This window comes from Miscanthus floridulus, chromosome 4, assembly GCF_019320115.1.
Source record: "Miscanthus floridulus cultivar M001 chromosome 4, ASM1932011v1, whole genome shotgun sequence".
NCBI classification, from domain to species: domain Eukaryota; kingdom Viridiplantae; phylum Streptophyta; class Magnoliopsida; order Poales; family Poaceae; genus Miscanthus; species Miscanthus floridulus.
The window spans coordinates 80,508,514-80,535,264 of record NC_089583.1 but is presented as its reverse complement, the minus strand read 5'-3'; the positions used below and the strand labels follow the sequence as shown (position 1 = coordinate 80,535,264).

General features: G+C 52.5%; 1 protein-coding gene across 3 annotated transcripts; it reads left to right on the top strand.

Moving 5' to 3' along the window:
• The first annotated feature begins 974 nt into the window (after positions 1 to 974).
• Positions 975 to 26,751, top strand: LOC136549873 (uncharacterized). 3 transcript variants are annotated; one of them, XR_010782080.1, is made up of 4 exons: positions 975 to 1,405; positions 25,885 to 25,969; positions 26,052 to 26,144; positions 26,226 to 26,747. XR_010782080.1 is itself a non-coding variant. In XM_066541296.1 (4 exons), exons 1-4 carry the CDS (start codon positions 1,241 to 1,243, stop codon positions 26,421 to 26,423), a joined length of 546 nt encoding a protein of 181 aa, XP_066397393.1. In that variant the 5' UTR covers positions 975 to 1,240; the 3' UTR covers positions 26,424 to 26,737. The 3 variants fall into 3 exon arrangements, 1 of the variants encoding a protein (XP_066397393.1); XM_066541296.1 differs by having other exon boundaries at positions 975 to 1,410; positions 26,226 to 26,737; XR_010782081.1 differs by lacking the exon at positions 975 to 1,405 and adding an exon at positions 22,107 to 25,245 and having other exon boundaries at positions 26,226 to 26,751.

The window sequence follows — 26,751 nt, the reverse complement described above, 5'->3', positions numbered from 1 at the left end:
TATTTTTCAAGGCACTTTTAATCTCGATAGATGAATAGGCGAAACATCAAAATCAATCAACAATTTATACATAGATTGTACTAGGGATGTTTAGTTTAACGTATTCCCAACAAGTCCTTGCAAAAGTTACATCGTAGGAACAGATGCTTTATTGCGCATCAGAATACCTAATTAATTTACAGGTCGATTTCCAATTTCTTTTTGCGTAGGAGTCCACGAACGTTGAAATCTGTCCTTGAACACGAGCCAAAATAAGCCCATAAGCCCAAACAAAGAACATCTTACGCATTAATTAACCTGACAAGATGATTTCCTGAGCCAAAGATAAACTTTGTGAACAGCCATATGCCCAATCATCATGAATTTGTAGTGTTTGGCAGACAGAAGTTCCCATTTCTTCAAATATATATAGGCACAGTATTCTTGTTTTTTTTTTAGCAAAAGGCACAGTATTCTTGTGCATCTGGGCTTCAGTGAGAACTCGAAATCTTGGGCCGTTTCTTCAGCTTGGAGGAGGCCTACCTAATTGCTGTACTGGGCCGAATACGCGGTCCATGGTGGAATACGACATCTATAGCTATCTGCCATTTTGAGAGAGAGAGAGCGACAGACATCTACAGTACAATTTGTTTGTTTAGATTGGCAGTGACGATCACTGGATCAATTGGGCCCAGGCAAGGGCCCCAGGCCCATTAAGCACACAACAACAGTCCACAGTGAACACAACACTGGCGCGAAATCATGAAATGGATGTACTACCGCCTGGCCAGTACCAAGATCAAAAAAGAAAATCTGGTAGTACCAGTATACGTCTATACTCCCACCGTCCCAGAGTACAGGTCGTCGAAGCATTTAAAAAATATACCAGAATGGATGTCATTTTAGGTCCTAGCGTGGGTCCCACCCTATAGCCAGAGTACAACACCCGTCCATCCGTCACCTACTGTCGTCCACTACCGAATAGAAAAAAAAAAAAACAGACGGTGGAGGAGGCTTATCCTTTCACTCCCTCCGTCGCTCCGATGGCGTTCGTGGTCTCTCCTCGTCTGAGAGCCGTGGTGGCCTGTTGCTCTGCCTTCCCGTTCACCGGTCTTGCACCACCCACCAGATTGAAGCCTCGCAGTTGAAGAATAAGGGCGACGGAGTGAGCGCAGATCTGGGCGGAGCTCTGTGGCTAGGCGCACACGCGGGGCCCATCTCATCAACCGTCGCTTTCCCCCTCGCATCCTTCAGCGGACCGATGCACGGGTCAAGCGGGCTGCCCAGGTGCCGCACTAAGTCACAGCGGCAGGTGCGGCGGCGCCCCCGTGTTTTCGACGCCCGTCGCCTCTCCAGATCGCAACTTCCGCCGGCGTGTGTGCTACTCGTATCTGGCCACGGTGCACGACAGGGGCCAAGGGCCAAGGTGAGGTTCGTCGATTTTGAGCTGTCCGTCCATTTTTTAATAATTTTTTCCATTCAGTTTCATTGGCTGGCAAGAATCTAGTAATTTGAGCTCTAAATTGGAACCCAATAAGGACCGACATCAATTATTTCTCTTCAATTTCCCATTCCGTTCGCTTTCTGCAACCATCATGGCTGCTGCATCGAGTGCATGTGCATGTCTGAAAAACGGTTTATAGCGACAGAAGAAATTGTATGAGCGGTTGGTGATAGAGCCGTCCCTATAGTGACGTGTTCGAAAACCACGAGATTAGCCGTTCCTACAAATAGAACAGCAGGGACGGCTAGTGATACGAGCCACTCCTGGTGTTGCTATTTGTAGGGGCAACTGATAATTAAGCCGTCCTTACAAATGGTCCGCGTATAAATACCTGTGATTTGTAGGGGCGGCTCAATCATCAGCCGCCCCTACAAATGATCCACATATAAAACAAACTGTAGCACCTTCTTCCTCTTCGGATCACTCACTCCAACTCGTGAAAGAAATGTGGAGAGGCCTTAGGCACCTCCTAAAAATTGCTCTACTAAGGGAGAAGGTTTTGGTCTTAAATCATTTGGTGAAGAGGTTGTAGAAGATAAGAAAATGCTATTCTACACTTTTTTAAAATTTTAATGGTTGATTAGTGAGTAATTAGACTTTTGCTTTTCTCTCTCTCTTATGGTGCTTGAGCTACTTATGAAGCAAATTAGACCCAGGTTTTAAATGTACTTGAGTAAGTTAGGTAGGGGAACAAGATCATACCCTTATTTGTTTCATGTTTCTTGATTTTAGTGAACAATTAGTTAGTTTTATGGATGTTTCATGTGCATGTAGATCTAGATCTAGGGTTTAATTTTTTTTATTAATTTTGTTTTTGTAAATTTATGTTTGGTGAAATTGGATTAGGGTTTGCATGAAAGATATTGAGTAAAATATAATTGTTGCTAATTGTTGTCTTTGAAATTATTTATTATAATAACAAATATGTATTTTAATTATTTATGGATAAATAGACTATTAATTAATTTTTCTCTACCATGGTGTGTTTGTATGCTTCATGTAATTATATTTGATTTATATTCATATATATCTAAAGTATATACAATTATTCTCAAGTAATAATTAATTTGATATATATATATATGAATAAGTAGTCCTTTAATGTTTGTTTTGTTGTTGTTGTAAAAGATAGAGTATAAGAACTCTTGGATGTATGGTTCATTAAGGTTCAAGGCAGGTTTCCGTAAAGAGGTGGATAAATTTATTGAAGTTGTAAAGAAGCATGCAACGACGTTGACAGATAATAATGATACAATTATTTGTCCCTATAAAGATTGCAAGAACCGTATGGCATGGACATATGTGACTATCATTAGATCACATTTAATTAAGCGAGAATTTGTTGAGGACTACACAGTGTGGATTCATCCTGGTAAAACGGTTATTGTTAACGACGAGGAAACCCTAGAATCCCTGTCCCAATATTCAGCAGAGCTTGATGCACGAATGGATCCTGAGTTTAGCAATAAACAAGGTGGTGATGCTGGTGGTTGGAATGGTAACGACGAAGGTGGTGCCAATAATGATGGTGGAGCATATATTGGAGATAAAGATGATTTAGAGGACATAATTTGAGCCCTTGAACTAGAGATTTTACTAAAGAGTTCGAAAGATCTAGAAAATTTGAAAAGGGTGACAAAAGCATCGAACGAGACTATGTATGGTGTTGAAAAGGGCTGTTCGACATATTGACATTGCTATGTTTTGTGCTTGAGATACTCATCCTGAAGGCTAAGTACGGCTGGTCAGACTTTAGTTTCAATGATCTATTGCGTCTTCTGTTATGGGTGCTGCCACAACTAAACTCAGTTCCCGCCAACACATACCAAGTGAAGAAGGTCATAAGTCCATTGACAATAGGGGTTGAAAAAAATCTATGCATGCCCCAACCACTGTATACTTTTTTTGTGGCGAAACATTCAAGTCATTAGATAAATATCCCCAGTGTGGGGCCAGCCAGTACAAGAACAATGACCTTTACGGTGGGGACGAAGCCTCCACAGGGGAAAAGAGAAATAAGAAGGGTACAAAAAATATGGTACAAGAGTCTCAGCCCCTAGAGGACTCTCCATTAGGCAATAATGCAAAGCAGAGAAGAATTCCTGTCTTGGTAATATGGTACCTGCTAGTGACCGACCGCTTAAGACGTATCTTCCTAAACCCTAAAGAAGTCGCACTCATAACATAGTGGGATGATGAGCGCAAGGTGAATGACGATAAGATTGCACACCAAACTGATTGTAGTCAGTGGCAAAGGTTCAATGAGAAGCACAAAGAATTCAGCGGTGACCCAAGGAATGTATGGTTTGGCTTGAGCACTGATGGAATGAATCCCTTCAATGAGAGGATGAGCGACCACAACACTTGGCCAGTGATCTTGACCATGTACAACATCCCAATGCGGTTGTGTCAGAAGAGGAAGTACCTTCTCCTCACCATTCTTCTTTTTGGCCCTAAACAACTAGGCATTGATATAGACGTGCTTCTCGGGCCTTTGATACAAGAAATGGAGAGGCTATGGAGGCATGGAGAACCGATGTACGATGTGTTCCGAAAGGAGGACTTCATATATAGAGCAATAATATTTGTTACTACCAATGATTATCCCGCGCTGTTTGCTTTGTCTGGACAGATCAAAGGAAAGATGGGATGCTTGGTTTGCTTGGATGGTACTACATGGGTGTACCTAGATGCATCCAAGAAGATAATTTACCTAAGGAACCGACGCTTCTTAAAGATAAGTCACAAGTACCGCAGCAAATTATTCTTTAGATTTTATGACAACACCCTGGAGATTGACCCCCTCCGGAGAGACGTCATAATAGAGAACACGTGTACAGAATGGTGAAAAACATACGCGCCGTTTATGGAAAGAAGAATCCGGATAGGATGAACAGAGATAGAAGCACACCTCCTGTCGAAGGCGTACCTTTCAAGAAATAATCAATCTTCTTTCAGTATCTATCTTATTGGCCAGACTTGAAGGTCTCCCATGCCATTGATGCTATGCACGTGTAGAAGAATGTCTTTGAGAGTCTTATTGCTACCTTGATGGACACAGGCAAGTCAAAGGATGGTCTAAAATCACAGTAAGACATGGTGCAGCTAAACGTGATGCCACAGCTTCACCCGATACCTAAGGCTAATGGAAAATACACTCTGCCCACGACATGCTTCAACCTAACACTAGATGAGAAGAGAGCTATATGCACTTTCCTGAGGGGGGTCAAAGTCCTGACTGGGTTTTCAGCGAATGTGAAGAAGCTAGTGTCGATGAAGGACTTGTTAATAACACACTGCAAGGCTCATGATTGTCATGTGATGCTGGCAGTGTTTCTACCTATTGTAATCAGGGCTATAAAGCCAGAGTTCTTGAAAATGGCCATCACCTGCATGTGCTACTTCTTTTCGAAGATCTCACAGAACACGATTGATAAGCAAGAGCTGAGTGACCTACATGAATTTATGGTGGAGACACAAAACCAACTAGAGATGTGTTTACCTCCTTTTTTTAATATAATGCCACATCTCATGATTCACATGGTTCATCACAAGGATAGTCTGGCTAGGAAGTGCACTAGTGATAGAAGTTAAAAAGATATGGGCACACAGGTGATATAGTATCGAAGTTAAATATTTGCATGCTTGTGGAATGTCCTGAAAGCTAAATAGTAAGGCCAATAATCCTCCTCAGCTATTTCTGTACTTGCCTGGCACTATACTAGTCTGATCCAATTATTTTGATGCAATGTGCATGCTATTGGTTTTTAGTGACCGTCTGGGCATAGGTCCAATCAGGCAATGGAACTAGCTCATTACCAGCTGTACTTTACCTAAATACTATAGAAGCAAATCCTAGTTTAAAGCAATACAGTTGCTGGAATAAGCTTGCTTTGGGATAGTTCAAAGTAGTGTATCTATTTATATTGCATGAGCTGGAGAAATGATTTACCTTTCTATTGCTATTCTTCATTCTAAGGTGATAACTTGCGTTGCTGTCTAGCCAATTGCCTCATTTGGTGTCTATCATATGTGAGATATGACTTGCTCGATAACCTTGCAGTTGACCTTAATATCATGACTAGAGTTGACCACTTTGTTTTACATACTTTTGCTGGCAATAGCTCCATCCTATGATGATAGAAGGTAACAACCAATGGCTTGTAGTGCTGTAGTAATATTAGGCTATTCTAGTTCTAGATATAAAATTTTACCGGTGCTTAGTAATCTGATGACACAATTAGTTTTATATGCAATTGCTAAGCTACAACTTGGGACTAAATTCCAAACATTATACTGCTCGACCAAATCACCACCTCACATGCTTGCCTGGAAAATACCAGTGAAGAGCACATTGTCTGATCTGCTTATGATTTTTGGAATTTCTGATGTTGACACATTGCTAAGGTCCTCCAGAAATGCATTGAGCATTCCCAAAATAGATATTATAATGTTTGTTCTAAATTGTGGTTTACATGAACTCTAAATTGTTCTAAATTTATGCTTCTACCATTTGCACTCTCGGGCCCATTGCTCAATTTTAGATTTTGCAGCACCACTGTCAGCTCAACTATTTTTGGGTTGTAGTTCTCGGATAAAATGAAATGAAAAACAAAGGATGTTTGTTTGATAGCCTTAGGGTTTGAGCACTTTAAAAGCTGTACACCAGCTTTGTCATTTCCGTAGAACATCATGTAGCTGGCTTCATCTGTCAAGTGATTCCTACAATGTTATTATTAGGAAGTTTTCACTGTTCCATGTTAGTAGCTATGAAAAGCACATTTCATCATCAGTAGCTATTCTTTGGCAATTACTTTCAATTCCTGCTTAGTTCCAACTACTTGCAAGTTACTGGCTTACTGTTAGTACTACTGCTAGTACTATTGTTGTCTTACTACTACTCCAATTACTTCTACTACTTACTATTATTGTCCTACTATTAATACTACGGCTATCCTACTACTAGTACTACTGGTTGCTGTTTTTCCTATGTGTTAAATCCCTGGTACTATGCATTACTATACATCCCTATGTATTAACTTGCTCTATGTTTGCTAAGCATCTGTTGCTTTTTTTGCCAAATCTCCTCTCTCCTCTCCTCTCCTTTGTTTTGCCGATGATGAAACTGTCCAAGTCCATACATTATATGGAATATGAGCTGATGATCAAGAACTTGTGAGGAACTTGGCATCATTAGCAGCCACCCCTATATTACCTTCTCCTCTCTTCACTGTTATGATGCCTTGATGCTCAAAGTTCATGATCAAATGATGATTGACATGTTTCTGATGCCTCTACTACTGCTACTACTTGTTTTTTAATAAATTGTTGTTTTATAGGACTACTTTGGTTTATAGACCTTTTTGATTTCTTATACCTTCTCGTGTACCTAAAGCACACTTTCTTGCATCTATTAGAACAAAGAGCAAAATAATGTTGTGGACACCAGACAGTGCAACCTGATGCCCCGAGCATGATGAGCAGCCAACCTTGAGGAAGAAGCACTAGAGGACCAGCTTACTCAGGAGCAGTTCAATAACGAGTTAGAAAAGGATCTAGAAGTGATGCTTACTCAGGAGCAGTGTGATGAGGAAGAAGGGGGAGCAGAAGGAAGAGCAGGAGAGGCTGCTGAAGGCGAAGAAGAAGAAGATGATGATGATAAGGACTTAGAAGAGGGATATGTAAGCACTGAGGATTCTTTCCCATGTGAAGCCAGAGTGAGGCCAACGGAGGAAGATTTGGATAAGGATTTTGACCCAAACGAGGAGGTAGGGAAAAAGCCTTAGCTTGTAAATTTTACTAAAGCTTTAGCTATGTTACCTCTGCTAACACTTTGACCTATCGTATATATAGGTCCCTCCTAAAACTCGAAAAAGATGACTGTCGGATACCGCGAGAAGGGGTACCCTAAGCAAGAACCAAAAAACGACTGCTTAGACTTCGTAAAGATCGAAACCAGCTAACAATCGCTGGCCTCGGCTGACTCTTCAACTCGCTCGAGGCCCCCTCATCGCTGGCCTCGGGCGACCTCTCACCAAAGGCCTCGGCCAATTCTCCGTATCGCTCGAGGCCCCCTCACCGCTGGCCTCGGGCGATCCCCCACCGAAGGCCTCGGCCGACCCCCTCTCGTCACAGGCCTCGACCGGGTCACCGACCCTCCGCCTCACGCGAGGCAGGCTCAGCAACACTCCACTGCCTCTTCCTTCACCTGTCCCTCTGACAAAACGTCACATCGCATTAACTCAGCCAACTGCTGCCACTGACATCGGCCGCATGCTCGGCACAGTACAGCGGAATGGCCAACGGGACGGGGGGCGGGACTGGACAGGGGTTACCCGCCACTGTGCCCACCACAATGCACATGGTTGACGCCCATGCCTCACTGTGCTGCCAACTCCTGCTCCGAGAACAACGCGGCGTGGGGAGCCACGACCAGGATACTGTGGCCTCAGAATCGGTACCTAGGACCAATAATTCCGTCCAAAGCCTCGATAGTTTGCTTCAGGGGCTCGGCAGCCTGGGGATCCATGTCCGCCGAGCCCCCACGATGGCTCGGCCTTGGCATATGCAGAGCCTTGGTCCCCTACGACGTCATCGCACGATGACCGGCACGTCACCCACCATGCCCTGCCTCAAGCTGTACTGGAGCCCCACGACGCACAAGATCAAGTATGACCGGCGTGTCACTTCTGCACGACAAGGACGGGGCCACTCCATCGACCATACCACAACAGTGGCCGGCTGCAAGGCTCGGACACGCCATCCCCACTTATCGGACGCTATGTAGCAACATATGTACGTCCTGGTTCTCCCTTAGAGTATAAAAGGGAGGGGCCGGGGCCATTTCTAGGTACGAGGAGAACGACGAGCAGAAAGAGGAACTCACCAATAGAACCACACACTTCTACGCTGCTTGAGAACAACGCCTCAAGCAACCCGCACCACCCCCGGCCGAGACCCGGGGCTAGCTCCCTCTCTCACCTAGCTTGTAACCCCCTACTACGAGCACTCCGGTGCAAGGAATACAAGATCGATCTCTTAGACTGGACGTAGGGCGTTGATTGCCTGAACTAGTATAAACCTTGTGTCTCTTTGCATCACCATCGGGGATTAGGGGCACGCAGCACAAATTCACTCGTTGGTTAAGGACCCCCCGGTCCGAAACACCGACAGTTGGCGCGCCAGGTAGGGGCACGCTGCGTGTTAGCTTCATCGTCCCAGCAAGTTCCGGATGGCAGACCCCGTACGACCATTGCGTCTCGGCACGGTGGTATGGTTCGGGAGCCTAGAGTTCATGTCTCTAGGATGTGGATACGATATGGTACTCCTCGGACCCTGAGCTCCACAGCCCGACGACATTACCACAGACCCACGACCCAGGCGCAGGCAGCGTCCGGGCCACGGCTCCCGTAGCACTCGCCAGGCGCGACGCGAGCAGGAACGCTCCGACACCACGCAAGCTCAGGGCGACGCGCCACGCTCCGCCGGTATCCCTTGCCCAGCTGTTGGTGTAGAGTCCCTGGTCGGGGACTTATCTAACCTGAGCTTGGGCAAGGAAAAGATTCCGGCGACGCACGGCGATGCCTCGTCATCAAGCTCTATCCCACCACCTCCTGAGGGGCCAGCCTCGGCGGAGCGGCGCCCGGCAGTAGCACCATCCCCGTACCCCTTCAGGTTGATAAACACTGCCACCGCCTTCGCTTCCGCCTACGCTTCCAAGCACGCAGAGCCCTCAGAACTCCACCAACGTTTCGCCCTCGACTTCTCCCCCGCAACATCGGCGCACGCCCACGCCGACTCCTCGGAAGAAGACGAGACGTGGGCTGGAGCAGACTTCTCCAGTCTTTGTGACCCTGAAGCCATGTGCCGCTTCATGACTGCAAGCGACTACTGTTTCGGCTACTCCGGCTCTGACGACGAAGGGACTTATGATCCGTCTCGTGAGTGCTTCCACGTTGGGCTCGGGATGCCAAGGGCAAGCGAAGAGGACGAGAGGACAGGCAACCCTTCCCCGCCCCGGCCAAGGGCGGGCGATGCCACACCTCCACGTCTCAAAGCCCCGACAGCACGAAACGAGAATCCCGTCCGCGGGGAGCATCGACGCCCAGACCTGGAGTAGCTCCGCGAGCTTCAAGCCAAGGTCGAACAAGACCGACTCCTCCTGCAACAGCTTCAGGACACTTTCGAGCAGGAGCAGCAAGGGCGCGGTAAGGGTGGAGGAGCTTGACGGAGGGCCCACGACATCCATCACCGCATCAACGACAACGAGGGGGGTGAGCCACCCCCAATCTTTAATCGCGCTAGCCAGAATGTCGCAGCAGCTGCGATGCTGGTCCGAGCAATGCCCGAGCCCTCCACCACCGAGGGGCGACGGGTCCGCGGAGAGCTCCGCGACCTCCTCGAGACCGCTGCGGTGCAGCAGGCCGAAAGTTCCACCTCTCGCCGGCGCGGAGGCACTTCAGAGCAACCCACGGCGCAACCTCGCCGGGGCCAGGGTGCCTCGGTCCGTCCTGAGCCCGCTCGTGCACCGATGGCCAACGGGGCCCCCTCGATGCGCGATCGACCTAGAGACCAACGCGAGGCACAAGGCGACCACGAAGTAGTTGGCAGGCGACGGCGCCATGACGACGGAGTCGACCGGGGCTACCACCCACACCGAGGCGGCCGCTACGACAACGAAGAGGACCGCAGTCCTTCTCCCGAGCCACCTGGCCCTCGGGTCTTTAGTAGAGCCATCCGCAACGCTCACTTCCCAGCCCGGTTCCGGCAACCTGCCAACCTCACAAAGTATAGCGGCGAGACGAACGCCGAGCTATGGCTAGCCGATTATCGCCTGGCTTGTCAGCTAGGTGGTGCGGACGATGACCTGCTCATCATCCGCAACCTCCCTTTGTTCTTGTCAGACTCAGCGTGAGCCTGGCTCGAACACCTTCCCCCCGCATAGATCCACGACTGGCACGACTTGGTGAGGGTCTTCGTCGGAAATTTCCAGGGCACCTACGTGCGCCCTGGGAACTCCTGGGACCTCAAAGGTTGCCGCCAGAAGCCGGACGAATCTCTTCGAGATTTCATCCGGTGCTTCTCCAAGAAATGCACCGAGTTGCCCCGCGTCGGTGACTCAGAAATCGTCCAAGCATTCCTCTCTAGCACCTCCTATCGAGACCCGATCCGAGAATTGGGCCGGAACGTACCAACCACAGTGGCCGCACTCCTCGACATCGCCACCAACTTCGCCTCAGGCGAAGAGGCGGTTGGGGCCATCTTCCCCAACAACGACGCCAAGGGGAAGCAGAAGGACGAGGCCCCTGAGGCCTCGCCCACCCGCGTCCCCAAGAGAAAGAAGAAGGGTCACCCAGGGAAGCAGGAGGTCCTCGAGGCCGGCCATGTCGCCGCAGCAGATTGCAGGAATCCCCGAGGCCCCCGGGGCCCCGGGCTATTTGACGACATGCTTAAGAAGCCCTGTCCTTACCATCAAGGTCCGGTGAAGCATGCCCTCGAGGAGTGCACCATGCTCCGGCGTTACTACACCAGGCTTGGGCTCCCCGACGATGATGATGCCAGGAAAAGGGGCGCCAGCGAGAGGGACGGCGATAAAGATGATGGGTTCCCCGAGGTACGCAACGCCTTCATGATCTTCGGCAGACCCTCGGCATGCCTCATGGCGCGCCAGCGAAAGAGGGAAGGCCAGGAGGTATTCTCGGTCAAGGTGGCCACCCCCCGGTACCTCGATTGGTCTCGGGAGGCAATCACCTTTGATCGGGATGACCACCCCGATTATGTTCCAAACCCCGGGCAGTACCCGCTTGTCGTCGACCCGATCGTCGGCAACACCCGGCTTACCAAAGTGCTCATGGACGGAGGCAGCGGCCTCAACATCCTCTACGTCAACACTCTGGAGCTCCTGGAGCTCGACCAGTCATGGCTCCGAGGCGATTCCGCGCCCTTCCACGGCGTCGTGCCAGGAAAGCGCACACGACCCCTCGGGCGCATCGACTTACCCGTCTGCTTTGGCACTCCCTCCAACTACCGCAAGGAGGTCCTCACCTTCGAGGTGGTTGGATTCAAGGGGGCTTACCATGCCATCTTGGGGCACCCGTGCTACGCCAAGTTCATGGCGGTCCCCAACTACACCTACCTCAAGCTCAAGATGCCAGGCCCCAATGGCATCATCACCGTCAAGTCCACATACGAACATGCATATGACTGCGACATCGAGTGCATCGAGTACGCCGAGGCCATCGTGGAGGCCGAGACCCTCATCGCCGATCTCGACCAGTTTGGTAGCGAGGTTCCCGACACCAAGCGGCGCGTCGGGACCTTTGAGCCCGTGGAGGCCGTCAAGCTCGTCCCTGTCGATCCCACCGTCCCCAACGGCCGAGGACTGAAGATCAGCGCCACCCTCAACTACAAATAGGAGGCCGTGCTCGTCGACTTTCTTCGTGCGAACGTCGATATGTTCGCGTGGAGTCCCTCGGACATGCCGGGCATACCAAGGGAGGTCGCCGAGCACGCCTTAGATATCCGGGCGGGCTCCAGGCCAGCGAAGCAGCACCTGCGCCGGTTCGACGAGAAGCATAGGGCCATCGGCGAAGAAGTGCAGAAGCTCATGGTAGCCGGGTTCATCAAGGAAGTATTCCATCCAGAGTGGTTGGCTAACCCTGTATTAGTCAGGAAGAAAAGTGGCAAGTGGAGGATGTGCGTGGACTACACTGGTCTAAATAAAGCGTGCCCGAAGGTCCCATTCCCACTACCACGAATTGACCAAATCGTCGACTCCACTGCAGGATGTGAAACCCTCTCCTTCCTTGATGCGTATTCCGGTTACCACCAAATCAAGATGAAAGAGTCCGACCAGCTCGCGACTTCTTTCATCACTCCATTTGGCATGTACTGCTACATAACCATGCCGTTTGGCCTCAGAAACGCAGGGGCTACTTACCAGCGGTGCATGATCCAAGTCTTTGGCGAACACATCGGGCGAACCATCGAGGCCTACGTGGATGACATCATAGTCAAGTCCAGGAAGGCCGGTTATCTCATCGGCGACTTGGAGGTTGCCTTCACATGCCTCAGAGAGAAGGGCATCAAGCTCAACCCCGAGAAGTGTGTCTTCGGGGTTCCCCGAGGCATGCTCTTGGGATTCATAGTCTCAGAACGTGGCATCGAGGCCAACCTGGAGAAGGTCTCGGCCATGACCAACATGGGCCCAATCCGAGACCTCAAAGGGGTACAGAGGGTCATGGGATGCCTTGCGGCCCTAAGCCGTTTCATCTCGCGCCTCGGCAAAAAAGGCCTGCCCCTATACCACCTCTTGAGAAAGTCCGAGCGCTTTTCTTGGACCACCGAGGCCGAGGAAGCCCTCACCAGGCTAAAAGCACTGCTCACCAACCCCCCCGTCCGGGTTCCGCCCACCGAGGGCGAGCACCTCTTACTCTACGTCACCGCGATGACCCAAGTGGTCAGCATGGCCGTAGTAGTCGAGAGGCAGGAGAAGGGACATGCTCTACCCGTCCAACAACTTGTCTACTTCATCAGCGAAGTGCTCTCCGAGACTAAGACGCATTACCCCCACATCCAGAAGCTGGTTTACGTCGTAGTCTTGGCTCGACGCAAGCTGCGTCACTACTTTGAGTCCCACCCGGTGACTGTGGTGTCGTCTTTTCCTCTGGGAGAGATAATCCAAAACCAGGAGGCCTCGGGTAGAATAGCCAAGTGGGTTGTTGAACTCATGGGGGAAGCTTTGTCTTTCGCGCCTCGGAAAGCGATCAAATCACAGGTCCTGGCCGACTTTGTAGCCGAGTGGACCGACACACAGCTGCCACCCGCTTAGATCCAATTAGAATGCTGGACCATGTACTTCGACGGGTCTCTGATGAAGACTGGGGCTGGCGCGGGCCTGGTCCTGGTCTCGCCCCTTGGAGTACACATGCGCTACATGATCCGGCTTCACTTCGCCGCCTCCAACAACGTGGCCGAATACGAGGCCCTCGTCAACGGCTTGCAAATCGCCATTGAACTGGGAGTGCGACGTCTCGACGTACGGGGTGATTCGTAGCTCGTCGTCGATCAGGTGATGAAAGAGTCAAGCTGCCATGACCCCAAAATGAAGGCGTACTACACGATAGTACGTCGCCTAGAGAACAAGTTCGATGGTCTCGAACTCAACCATGTTGCGTGAAAGTACAACGAGGCCGCGGACGAACTGGCAAAAATGGCGTCGGCGAGGGCCCCGGTCCCCCCAAACATCTTCGCCAGAGACCTCCGCAAACCTTCCATCGACTGCACCCCGGCGGCGGAAGATGGCTCACCGGTCAAGCCCGTCGAAGGGCCTGAGGCCCCCTCTGCCGCCGAGGCCTCCGCAGTCGAGCCTAAAGTCATGGAAATTGAAGCAGAGCCTCCCGAGGCCGACCAGGGTACGGACTGGCGAGCCTCGCTCCTTGATTACCTCATCCGGGGAGAGCTCCATGCAGATAGGACCGAAGCCCGACGGCTTGCACGACGAGCCAAAACTTACGTCCTCTACGACCGCGAGTTGTACAGGCGAAGCCCGTCAGGCGTCCTCCAACGATGCATCACTACCGAGGCAGGCCAGGCCCTGCTTTGGGACTTGCATGCGGGAGCCTGCGGGCACCATGCGGCGCCTCGGACACTCATCAGAAATGCCTTTCGCCAAGGTTTCTACTGGCCAACGGCGGTTGCCAACGCCACCAAGCTAGTACGCTCCTGTGAGGGATGTTAGTACTATGCGTGGCAGACGCACCTCCCGGCCCAAGCCCTCCAATCCATCCCCGTCACATGGCCATTCGCCGTGTGGGGTCTGGACATGGTTGGCCCTCTGCAGAAAGCCCCCGGGGGCTACACCCACCTGCTGGTAGCCATCGACAAGTTCTCCAAGTGGATCGAGGCTCGCCCGATCACGCAAATCAAATCCGAGCAAGCGATTCTATTCTTCACTAACATCATCCACAGGTTCGGGGTTTCTAACACCATCATCACTAACAATGGGACACAATTCACCGGTCGCAAGTTCCTGACGTTCTGCGACGACCACCACATCCAGGTGGCCTGGTCGGCCGTAGGACACCCTAGGACGAATGGCCAAGTAGAGCGTGCCAATGGCATGATCCTACAAGGCCTTAAGCCAAGAATATTCAACCAATTGAAGAAGTTTGGCAAGAAATGGCTTGTCGAACTCCCGTCAGTCATCTAGAGCCTAAGAAACACCCCGAGCCGAGCCACGGGATTCACACCGTTCTTCCTGGTCTATGGAGCCGAGGCCATCCTCCCCACTGACTTAGAATACGGTTCCCCGAGGCTACAGGCGTATAACGAGCAAAGCAACCACACTACCCGCGAAGACGCCCTCGACCAACTGGAGGAGGCCCGAGACGTCGCGCTGCTACACTCAGCCAGGTACCAGCAAGCCCTACGACGCTACTAAGCCCGGCGCGTCCAAAGCCGAGACCTGAAGGTGGGCGACCTGGTGCTGAGGCTGAGGCAGAGCAACAAGGGCCGCCACAAGCTGACCCCACCCTGGGAAGGGCCGTACATCGTCGCTCAAGTGCTGAAGCCCAGGACCTACAAGTTAGCCAACGAGAAGGGCGAAGTCCTCACCAATGCTTGGAACATAGAACAGCTACGTCGCTTCTACCCTTAAATTTCCGAGCATTGTATATTTTGTTTCTCGAAATACATTAAAGAAGCGTCTTTAGTTGTTCTAATTTTTCGAGAAACCCCCATCAAGGGGAACCTGTCCTGTACCAGGACAAGTCGATTACAAAAAAAACCTAAGGATCAGAGGTTTGCCTCAAGAGCAAAAGGCTGGCCGAGCTGAGAGACAAGCCTACGCCTCCGGGCTATGGCAACTCCCTCACCACCTTTCACTCGAGAGGCAGCCCAGGCTCCGAGGGGGTTTTTTCAAAAGGACTTGTCTAGAAATCGGAACAGAAGGTAAAACGCTTTACGATAACGCTTCAAGGGAGACTCGGCCATGCCTCCGCATGGCCGAACCTCCCTCGGGGGCTAGAAGGGGGGAACCCCCCTAAGTCCCGGACACCATTTCTTAATCGATTTTCAGTTAAATTCCTACACCAAACTCTCTCTAGCGCGCTCTAACATATCATTTGTAAAGAACCTAAGGACCAAAAGTATGTCTCAAGGCTAAAAGGCCGGCCGAGCCATGAGAATGACCTACGCCTCCGGGCTACGGCAACTCCCTCACCACCTTTTACCCGAGGGACAACTTAGGCTCCAAGGGAGTTTTTACAGATGATACGTTCGGAGGCGAGACAGAGGACAGAGGCTCGGAAATACAATAAAGCGATTAGAAAAAATGTATATATACAAGCACCTCACAAAGGCCTCGACGGCCACAAATGTCACAATACAGTAATAAATCTAACTTATTACATGGCCCCCTCGGCCCAGGTCAAGGCACAGGGTCTCCCGCGTCGGCAGACGGCGAAGGAGGGACCACCTCCTCTTCGAATAGCTTCGCCAACGCCGTGCCGGGGCCCTCGACTGCCGCTTCCAACTTCGTCAGCTTCTCCTCGGCCTCGACGGCATCCTCGGACAGGACATAGCCATCACTGACGCCTTCAATGTCGACACCGGCATAGTGCGAGGAGACGACAGCCAGGGCGCGTTTGACGCCTGTGTGTAGCGCCTCTCGCAGTCGCTGACACGCTTGGCCAATCAACGCAGTCAGGCGGCTCCTAAGGGAGCTGCCCGATTGAACCCCCTCCATCTCTAGGGCCTCACAGACGGCGCGAGCTGTGCTCTGCAGCACCTCGTGCTCCTCAATCTTGCGATCGAGCACTGTCTACAGCGCGACGGAGGCCTCGATCAACCGCGAGACCTCATCATCCAACCCTGCGCCAAAACAAGTAGAATGGGATTGAGCGTCAAAGAAAACAGGCCAAATGGGGGCGCGAGGCCTGCGGGACTCACCCTTGGCCTTCTCCTTCCAGCGCTGGACCTCGACTCGAGAGGCCTTGGCTGCCCTGGAAGCCTCCTTCTCTAGTTCTGCGTCGCGACAAGATGTCAGGTGTCGAACGCGTGAAAAGACGAACGAGACAAAGGGAACAGGACTCACCCTCGGCCTTTTCCCTCCATTTTAGGGCCTCACCTTGGGAAGCCTCGGCTGCCTTGGTGGCCTCTGCCAAGGCACCTTTCGTCAGCTTGTGCGCCTGCTGCTCCGCACCTAGCTGCCCGGTGGTGGCTATGGCGGTGGCCCTCACTTCTTCCGCCCGGGAGTTGGAGGCGTCTCGCTCGTCGGCCACCCGGGCCAGTTCCTCCTCCAGCTCCTTGACCCGTGCCGCCAAAGGGGCGACCTGCCCCTAAGCCGTGGCCGCCTCAGCCTCCCGGTTGTCACAGCGAAGACGGAGATCCTCCACCTCCGCGCTCCGCGCTGACAGAAGCTCGTTAGCGTGGGCGAGCAGCTCCCTCTGCCGACAGAGCTCGTCCTAGACGCCCCTCTCCCGCCGAAGGAACAGCGACTTCCCGAAGGACCGGGCCTCGAGCTCCTGGATAGGCAGAACACAAGTTGAGCACTACGAATAAACCCGGAGAAAGACGACGTCACACGAGAAAAGGGGGATACGTACCTGCGAAACCCCGGGCAGGTCATTGGCCACGACGGACAGCGCTGTCCGCAGCGACCGTTTCGCTAGGCTGTGGTACTGCTCGAGGGTGTCCCAGCGACCCCCCTCGGCCACGTCCTCAAGTGCAAAGATGGGCTACCCCTCGGGGTCGTCCTGGCTCCGCCACCAGACGCGCAGGTGATCCCACCCGTACGGCTCAGGCCGCACTCGCACGAGGGCCGCACTTCCCTCGCCCGAAGCCGAAGCCGGTTGTTCCACGGCACTGGCCGCCCCGGCATCGGCCACCCCCTTCCCCCGAGAAGCATTGTCGGCAGGGATCGGGCGGACCTCCGCCTCCTGGGCACTCCGTTGTACTGGAAGCACGCTCTGAATTGGCGGCAGGGTTGAGGCTTGGCTCGCCTCCGTCTCCACCTTGAGGTCCGCCGCCCTCGCCGCGCTCACTCCGGCCTCCACCACTTCGGCCCCGAAGTTCCTGGGCGCCGCGATCTCCACCACCTCGGCCCCTGAGGTCTAGAGGGCCTCAGCGACCGTGGGGTCCTCGACCTCGACCTCGCCCTCGGTGGCCTCAACGACAGAGGGGGCCTCGACCCCGACCTCGCCCTCGGTGGCCTCCATGGCCGAGGGGGTCTCGGCCGCACCCACAGTGGCCTCGACAGCTGCAAGTGCTGCGGCCTCACGGAGTGTAGGCTCCTCCTCCTCCTCTCACCCCACGGCCGCCTAGGTAGCCCCTACCTAGGTGACCAACTCCTGTACCTCCACCGCCCCTGGGGCGATGGAACCCGTGCCCACCTTGAGCGCCTTGTGCGGCGCAAAGGCAGGCACTTCCGCCTGACGCTTCTTGCTGAGGGCAAAACACGGTCAGACCCGCGACCAAAACAAAAGTAGGAGATGTTAAAAGACTTCACTAGCGAAATACTCACCCCGAGCGGATGCCCAACCGCTTCTTCACCGCGTCCCTCCTCTGCAACGGCGGCGATGGCGCGGCCCCCGTATCTGCCGAGGCCAGCCGACCTTCGCCAGACTCCAGCGCTCGCTCAACCCCCGGTGGAACCGGCCCCACAGCCGCCTGCTCCACCTCTGTCGTCGAGCCCAGCGGGCTGACGGCGCGCTTTCCCAACGCCCTCGTCTCAGGCATATCGGCCTCAGCCGCGGGGCGGGCGCTCATCTGCCCTGAGTCACCGTCTCCTCCTCCTCCTTAGGACGCCGGACTACCCGCCGACGCCCCAAGAACCATCTCCCTAACGTCAGGGAGGCGATCGAGGGGACCCTGCTCCACCTCACCACCATCGTCGCCGCTCGAACCCTCCACCGATGTTGACGGAGACGCCTCCACTGGGGGACCCTCGAGCTTCTGCTTCCAGTGACGCTTTTCCAGAGCATCGCGCTCAACGATCTTCTTACGTTTTGCTGTCTTAGCGTCCTTCTTCTTCTGGGCCTCCGCGTACGCCCGGTTCGCCGCCCGCCGCTGTGCATCTTCAGGGATGGGCGGTGGGGAGGCTCGTATGTCCCTCATCCCCTGCAAAAAAACAACGAATACGAATAAGGGCTCAGGCCAAGGAGAGGAACAAGGAGGCCTCGGAGGCTGCAGCCACACACAACTCACCAGGGAAAGGTACCCCGACGTCGAGCGCATCGGGAACGGGGACAGGCCGCCGATCTTCTGCCGCCCCTCGACCGCCTCGTTCACCCGGCGCAGAACCTCCTCGTCGGAGAGGGGCGCGGCGGACATCCGAATGCCGTCGATCGGCTTGTTCGGCGTCATCTCGAACAAACGTCGCCGCCGCACCATCAGCGGTAGCACCCTCCGGCGATGGAAGGCCGCCATCACCACTGCCGCCGTAAGGCCCTGATCGCGCAGCCTCTCTAGCGCCTTCAGCAGTGGCCGCAGCCTGTGTTGCTCCTCGCTCGGGACGCCATACCGCCAGCGCTCCGACTGAACGTCCACTACCCTCCCAGTATAAGGAGGAAGCCCGCCGTCGTCGTTGCAGAGGTAAAACCAGCCGGAGTACCAGCGACGATTGGACGACGTAAGTTGGGCTGGGACGTAGAGGTTCAGTCGGTCCTGACGCACTTGGAGAGTGCAGCCACCGGTCCTCGTCGCCTTCCTCGTGCCCGTCATACCCGTCGGCCTGGTGGTATGCGTCACCCGAAACCGGTGAAGCCACAGCTCCCAATGGGGAGGGATTCCCAGGTACCCCTTGCAGACGGCGATGAAGGTGGCCGCCTGCGCAATGGAGTTGGGGTTGAAGTTGTGGAGCTCCACGCCATAGTAATGCGGGAGCGCCCGCATGAACCGATTCGCCGGAAGGCCGAAACCACGCTCGTGGAAGGACACGAAGCTCACGACGTAGCCGTCGCGAGGCCTCGGCTCTGGTTCGCCTCCTGGAGCCATCCACTCCGGCCTGCTGGGATCGGTGATCGGGCGGAGGAGACCGACGTCGACGAGCGACTACAGCACTCCCACGGTCACGTCAGACCGATCCCATGGGTCCGCCAGGAGGACCACGACATTGGCCATGCGCGCGGTGGAGGTCGCGACTACGGCAGTAAGGCTCGCTTTCTGCCTCTCACTCCCCCCTTTCTCCCTTCTTCCCGGTGCTCTCTATTTTTCTTTAGCAACAGCTAGAAGGCAGCAAAGGCAGACACAGGCAAGGTAAGGGGAGAAGGGGCGAGGCTCGTTTCGTATTTATGTAGGGAAGGGAGCAAATCGTGGGCGACGAAATCGAGGAAGTTACCCCCAAAAAATTCGCTGCGGTTATCCAGATTCGGTCTTACCGCCCACGCGCCCACTCCCTCATTAATTGCGCGTACGGTTACGTCCCGTCGGCTGACACCACGTCACGTCCAACCACAGCAGCAGGCGCCGTTTCGCCTCCCCAAAAAAGCTGCCTCAAAAGATGCGTCTGCTGTTGTTAGCTGTAGGGAGAGAAATAACCCCCACCCGATTTCTTTTAGGCAAAGGAACTGGGCACCGAGCCCACTACGGTCCAGGGGTTTGAAGGCTGGGCCCTTAGGGGTTTCGACGGCCGCCCTAGGGCAACAGAGTTAGGGGCGACTACGGGCGAGCCTGTACGAGGCTGAGGCCCAAGCAAGCAAAACGCTTGGGACGCCCTGTGTCGCGTCCGAGACCGGCAGGGAGGTCTCCGAATGGGATCCCACCATAGGGAGGCACCGAGCCACCGAGGCCCAGCGAATGGCCTCGGCACCCACTAGAGAAACCCTCCGGTACTCTTGGAGTGCGTCTCCGGACCGCTAGCCGACCCCCAGCGAACGGGGTACGGGCCTCCACTCAGACTTACCCGATAACAGCTCACCGAAAATGCCATCGCTCACGCCCACCGAGGGTAGCGTGGCGCATTCCACCCCTCCTTTCGAGCGAAAAGGAAGCGCGAGGGTCAAACAAAAAGTCAGGAGAACCCCTGATGGCCCTCTTGCTCCGCGCAGAGGCTAAGGGACTCTTCCTGCAAAACATTGCTAAGGCCCAGTGACTTAAGCTCGCACACGAGGGGGCTCGGCAAAACAAACCCTCCTTCCTAGTGAAAAGGAAGCGCGAGGGTCGTTCAAAAAGCCAGAAGAACTCCTGACGGCCCTCTTGCTCCGTGCAGAGGCTAGGGAGCTCCTTCTACAAAGACGCCGAGACCCCACGACCTAGGCTCACACCCGAGGGGGGCTCGGCAGACAAACCCTCACGCACGAGGGGCGAACCAAAAGCCAGGGGGACCTTTGACCGCTCTCTCGCTCCGTGCGAGAGACTCGGGGGCTCCTCCTGCAACTTTGTCGAGACCCAGTGGCTCAGGCTCACACATGAGTGGGCTCGACAAACAATCCCCCGTCCAAGCGAAAAGGACGTGCAGGGGACGGACAAAAAAGTCGGAAGGACCCCTGACCGCCCTCTCGCTCCGTGCGGAGGCTCAGGGGCTCTTCCTGCACCCAAGATAAAGGCAAGCGACCCAAGCCCGTTACGGTCCAGGGGTTCGAAGGCTGGGCCCTTAGGGGTTTCGACAGCCGCCCCAGGGCAACAGAGTCAGGGGCGACTACGGGCGAGCTTGTACAAGGCCGAGGCCCAAGCAAACGCTTGGGACGCCCTGTGTCGTGTCCGAGACTGGCAGGGAGGTCTCCGAATGGGATCCCACCGTAGGGAGGCACCGAGCCACCAAGGCCCAGCAAACGGCCTCGGCACCCACTAGAGAAACCCTCCGGTACTCTTGGAGCGCGTCCCTGGACCGCTAGCCTACCCCCAGCGAACGGGGTACGGGCCTTCACTTGGACTTACCCGATAACAGCTCATCGGAAATGCCATCGCTCGCGCCCACCGAGGGTAGCATGGCATCTTCCACCCCTCCTTCCGAGCGAAAAGGAAGCACGAGGGTCATACAAAAAGCCGGGGGAACCCCTGACGGCCCTCTCGCTCCAGGCAAAGGCTAAGGGGCTCTTCTCGCAGCATCGTCGAGGCCCAGCGATCCGAACTCGCATCCACGGGCTTGGCAAACACAATGAAAACCCCTCACTTGAAAGAGACAAAAGCCCCAGAAGAAGTGAAATCACTCCTCCAGGGCCTCGGGGGCTACACCCGGCGGGTGCGCTCGCGCGCACCCACCGAAACCCTAAGTACGAAACACCATCCCGATAGGAACTATCAAGAGCCAATTCTTGTCAGAACCTCAGGGGGAGTGCCTCCACTCCCCCCAAGGCTTGGGGGCTACTGTCGGATACCCCGAGAAGGGGTACCCTAAGCAAGAACCAAAAAACGACTGCTTAGACTTCGTAAAGATCAAAACCAGCTAACAATCGCTGGCCTCGGCCGACTCTCTAACTCGCCCGAGGCCCCCTCATCGCTGGCCTCGGGCGACCTCTCACCAAAGGCCTCGGCCAATTCTCCATATCGCTCGAGGCCCCCTCACCGCTGGCCTCGGGCGATCCCCCATCGAAGGCCTCGGCCGACCCCCTCTCGTCGCAGGCCTCGACCGGGTCACCGACCCTCCGCCTCGCGCGAGGCGGGCTCGGCAACACTCCGATGCCTCTTCCTTCACCTGTCCCTCTGACAAAACATCACGTCGCATTAACTCAGCCAACTGCTGCCACTGACATCGGCCGCATGCTCGGCATAGTACAGCGGAATGGCCGACGGGACGGGGGGCGGGACTAGACAGGGGTTACCCGCCACTGTGCCCACCGCTATGCACATGGTTGACGCCCATGCCTCACTGTGCTGCCAACTCCTGCTCCGAGAACAACACGGCGTGGGGAGCCACGACCAGGATACTGTGGCCTCGGAATCAGTACCTAGGACCAATAATTCCCTCCAAAGCCTCGGCAGTTTGCTTCAGGGGCTCGGTAGCCTGGGGATCCATGTCCGCCGAGCCCCCACGATGGCTCGGCCTTGGCATCTGCAGAGCCTTGGCCCCCTACGACATCATCGCACGATGACCGGCACGTCACCCACCATGCCCTGCCTCAAGCTATACTGGAGCCCCACGACGCACAAGATCAAGTATGACCGGCGCGTCACTTCTGCACGACAAGGACGGGGCCACTCCATCGACCATACCACAACAGTGGCCGGCTACAGGGCTCGGACACGCCATCCCCACTTATCGGACGCTATGTAGCAACATATGTACGTCCTGGTTCTCCCTTAGAGTATAAAAGGGAGGGGCCGAGGCCATTTCTAGGTACGAGGAGAACGACGAGCAGAAAGAGGAACTCACCAATAGAACCACACACTTCTACGCTGCTTGAGAACAATGCCTCAAGCAACCCGCACCACCCCCGGCCGAGACCTGGGGCTAGCTCCCTCTCTCACCTAGCTTGTAACCCCCTACTACGAGCACTCCGGTGCAAGGAATACAAGATCAATCTCTCAAACTAGACATAGGGCGTTGATTGCCTGAACCAGTATAAACCTTGTGTCTCTTTGCATCACCATCGGGGATTAGGGGCACGTAGCACAAATTCACTCGTTGGTTAAGGACCCCCTCGGTCCGAAACACCGACAACGACATCGACGTCCACGACATCTCACTAGACTAGATGGAGTAGAGGAAAGGAGAGCAGAAGCAACAGCCACAGAGATAGACATTGAGGCCTCTGCTCTGCAACCTCAAGACACAACCATGACTACCAAGCCTAAGAGGAAACAAGGGGATAGAAAAGCAAATCAATATCCAGATAAGGCATGCTATGTGATAACAGAGGTCGGGCCAGCAGGGGAGATCCTTGAGCCAAAGGAATTAAGAGGACGATTCTATAATGCGATCGGGGCCCTAGTAAGATAAAAATTGAACCCATCAATCCCTAACTGGAAAGAGGTACCAGAGAAGAAAAATGATGAACTATAGGATAGGCAGCTAAAGCTCAATTTTAGATTTCTGGAGGGTTAGCACAAACAGGTAAAAAATGCTTTCAGTTTGATGGGAGAGTCATTCCGACATTGGAGGTCGGAGCTCAATAGGAAGTATATCCAAAAGGGTTAACTCCCTTCAACGAGTTTGACAACATAACTCCTAGTCAATGGGAGGAGCTCGTGGTTCAGAAGACTTCACCGGAGGCATTGGAGCTCAGTGCCCGTAACACCGAGCTGGTGAAGAGGAACAAACACCACCATCATCTAGGCCTCGGTGGCTACTATGCCAACGAAGAGCAGTTTAAGAAGATAGACGAAGAGGCTGCAGCTACTGACAATATCGATGTGATGAATTTGAAGGTACGCTAAAGGAATTGGATATATGCGAGGAGTACAGAATCATCTAGCGGTAATCTTAAGTTTGATAAGCCGGAGACCCAAGAGGCAGTATCAAGAATACTAAAATATGCTAAAGATAAGGAGAAGGGCTCATTCAATTCTTCCAAAGAGAGGGATGAGCTTAGCCTTGGCTTGGGAAACAAGGAGCACATAGGCCACACCAGGAGGCTAGGGAAAAGAACGACTTGGAAGCAAGGATTCGAAGAGGACAGGCACATGTACAAGAAACATGGCAGAGACTAGGAGACTAATCTTGAGCTCCAAGTGAAGGCTCTAGTTGCGAAGGCGCTGGAGGAGCAAGGACTATCTATAGAGCCACGAATATTAATGACGCTGCTGGGAGAATTGGCATTAGTTGGTAGCTCTCCGAAAGTTCCTAGCAGCCAAGGTTCCACTGCATCCACAACCCCCGTCCATCGCATATGGGAACCAACTAGTTGCACCTTGGTGTTTCTCAGCGGCCGGCAGAACATTGTGATGGAGGTGGCACATCCTTCCGGTGGCTTACACCACAATAATAAGATACCGCTGGACTACACTAGGGTCAAGGTGCATACTGTGAAGCCCGAGTTCATGCAGTGGAGGATAGACTATGCAACTCCCATGGGGCTGGTGTTACTCGGAGACGTAATGGGGCAGTTCATCCTCTAGCACAAACAGGACATTATATTGACTTCTTCTTCGCCGCATCCCCCTCTCCCAAATTTGGAGCAAGTTGTTGAGGTCAGGGAGATATTTTCACTGTCTTGTGACCACCACATTCCTAAGATGTCACATTCTTCCCTGCCACATAGCGAGCATGTGCCCAACAAGCCACAACCTTCTCTAGCTCGTACCGAGCAAGTGTATGATAAGATGCCATAGTCTTCTCAACAAGCACAACCGATACATGAACAACGAGGGCCTCCTGAAGAAGGTGATGCACAAGAAGATGAGGACATGCCTGAATGGAAACTTCGAAAGAAGCGTCAAATCACCATAAGACCAATTTATATTCTGATGAAAGATGTCTCATCGGTGTACAAGTGGTATTCCCATGACTAGTTTAAGCCTTAGAACCAAGTTAAAAAAGTTCCATCACAGGCTTATGAGGAGGCTGTCACTAGAAAACTCCACCAAACAGCAAAGCAGTACCCAAATGTTGATGCCATCAAATGGTCAAAGGATTTCCTAAAAACATATGAAAGAGGCAAGCCCTTCCTACCAAACTGGGACATCCAACGCCTACCACTTAGAATGAGAAGGTTTCATGATTGGTACTTGCGTGTTCTCCCAACAAGCATAGACCTTGTACAAGCATGCTTCCCCACCGGCACATATGAAAGCCCAATTGAGAAAATTGTCTTTGACTTCAATGACATGCAGACATGCTTTCACCTCAGAGCAATGGAGATGAATCTAATTCACACATGGTGCATGTAAGTCCTTGTCCTCCTGATATGATATAAATGTAATCTTTGAATTTTGTTGTAACTAACTCACACCGTGATTTGTAGAATGCAAGTGCATATTGTAAAACAAATGCCTAGTGTGCAAGCTAGGTATATAGACCCTCAAGCTATAGCACAAACAAATTTTAATTACTCTAAACAGTGGAAACTAGATGACAAAGAGCTAGCCGCTTGAAAGACCATTCGGGAGAAAGAACACATCCTTACGAAGAAAGTAGGGGAAGAGTCCAAGGTTTTGGCATACATTGCCCTGGCTTTTAAAATTCTCCAACATCACTCTACTATATGGCTACCATACAACTTCAAGTTCAACTCTATACTTAAAGCTTTGTTCGATATATTTTATTCAATGCAAAAGAGCTTATCTAATTCTATGATTAAATTCATGCAACAACCACTAGATTTGTATAGGCATCGATGTTGGGAGGAGCATGGCATGGGTCTTTGATTCAATAGATAGGGACCCAGTGACATACAAGGACTTTATATCGATTCTCAAGACGTATATATATCGACAATCCTCATTAGCTTATATGTTTGTATACATACTTGTAACATTCACTTTTGGATAACAACAATTTATATTTGCTAAAATAATTCGAACAGGGTATTTATGTTCTATGTCACTAAACATCACGGAAGGCATGATCCAGTAAGGAAAGAAAAATTGGCTATAAAAACACTATGTGTGGTAAGTGTAACTTACTTCTTCAGTACTCCATTACATGGTTGTGAAAAGCATTACTTAACATTTCCATATGCAAAACACACAGTGCCCTAAGCAGAAGCCTAGGAGTGTACATTGTGGTTACTATGAATGTTCTATGATGAGTAACACCGGTGCCTACAAGAGACACCCCTTAAGGGTAAGTTTGAACCTCTTCATCCGTAGTATAAAAACTTCGTACATGGTATGATATACTAAACTGAAACTTGTTCTCTTATAGTGGAAAGAAGACAAAGAAATGAAAAGAGACCCATACAAGGATGACCAACTCTTAGAGCTTATTGGCAACCTTTGCAACTTCATATTGGACCAGATTGTACATGTCCAAGGCACCTACCATGACCGAGAGTCTGACTTAGGTAGAAATCCTCAGTACCAACACCTTCATGAGACTGAAAGGCTAGCTCTAGGACGTTGATAACAATATGTATGGAATTTGACATTGGTTTTACCTTGTGAATTATGTCTATTTAATAATGGATTGTATATATTCTTGTGAATTGGACCTGTAATTGTAGTTTATATAATATTCTTGTGCTTATAGTTTATATAATACTCTTGAGCGAACGCGGTTTAGAATGTTGGTCGCAGGGCGTTCGGTGGGATTATCTCGCTTTCCTCGCACACTCGCAATGCGAACGCGGGAATACACGGAAACAAATAGGGCCATATGTATGTTCTGGTCGAATTTGAATTGTAAATTTGATTTTTTTGATGGGAAAACATACTGTAGGGGTGGTTTTAGA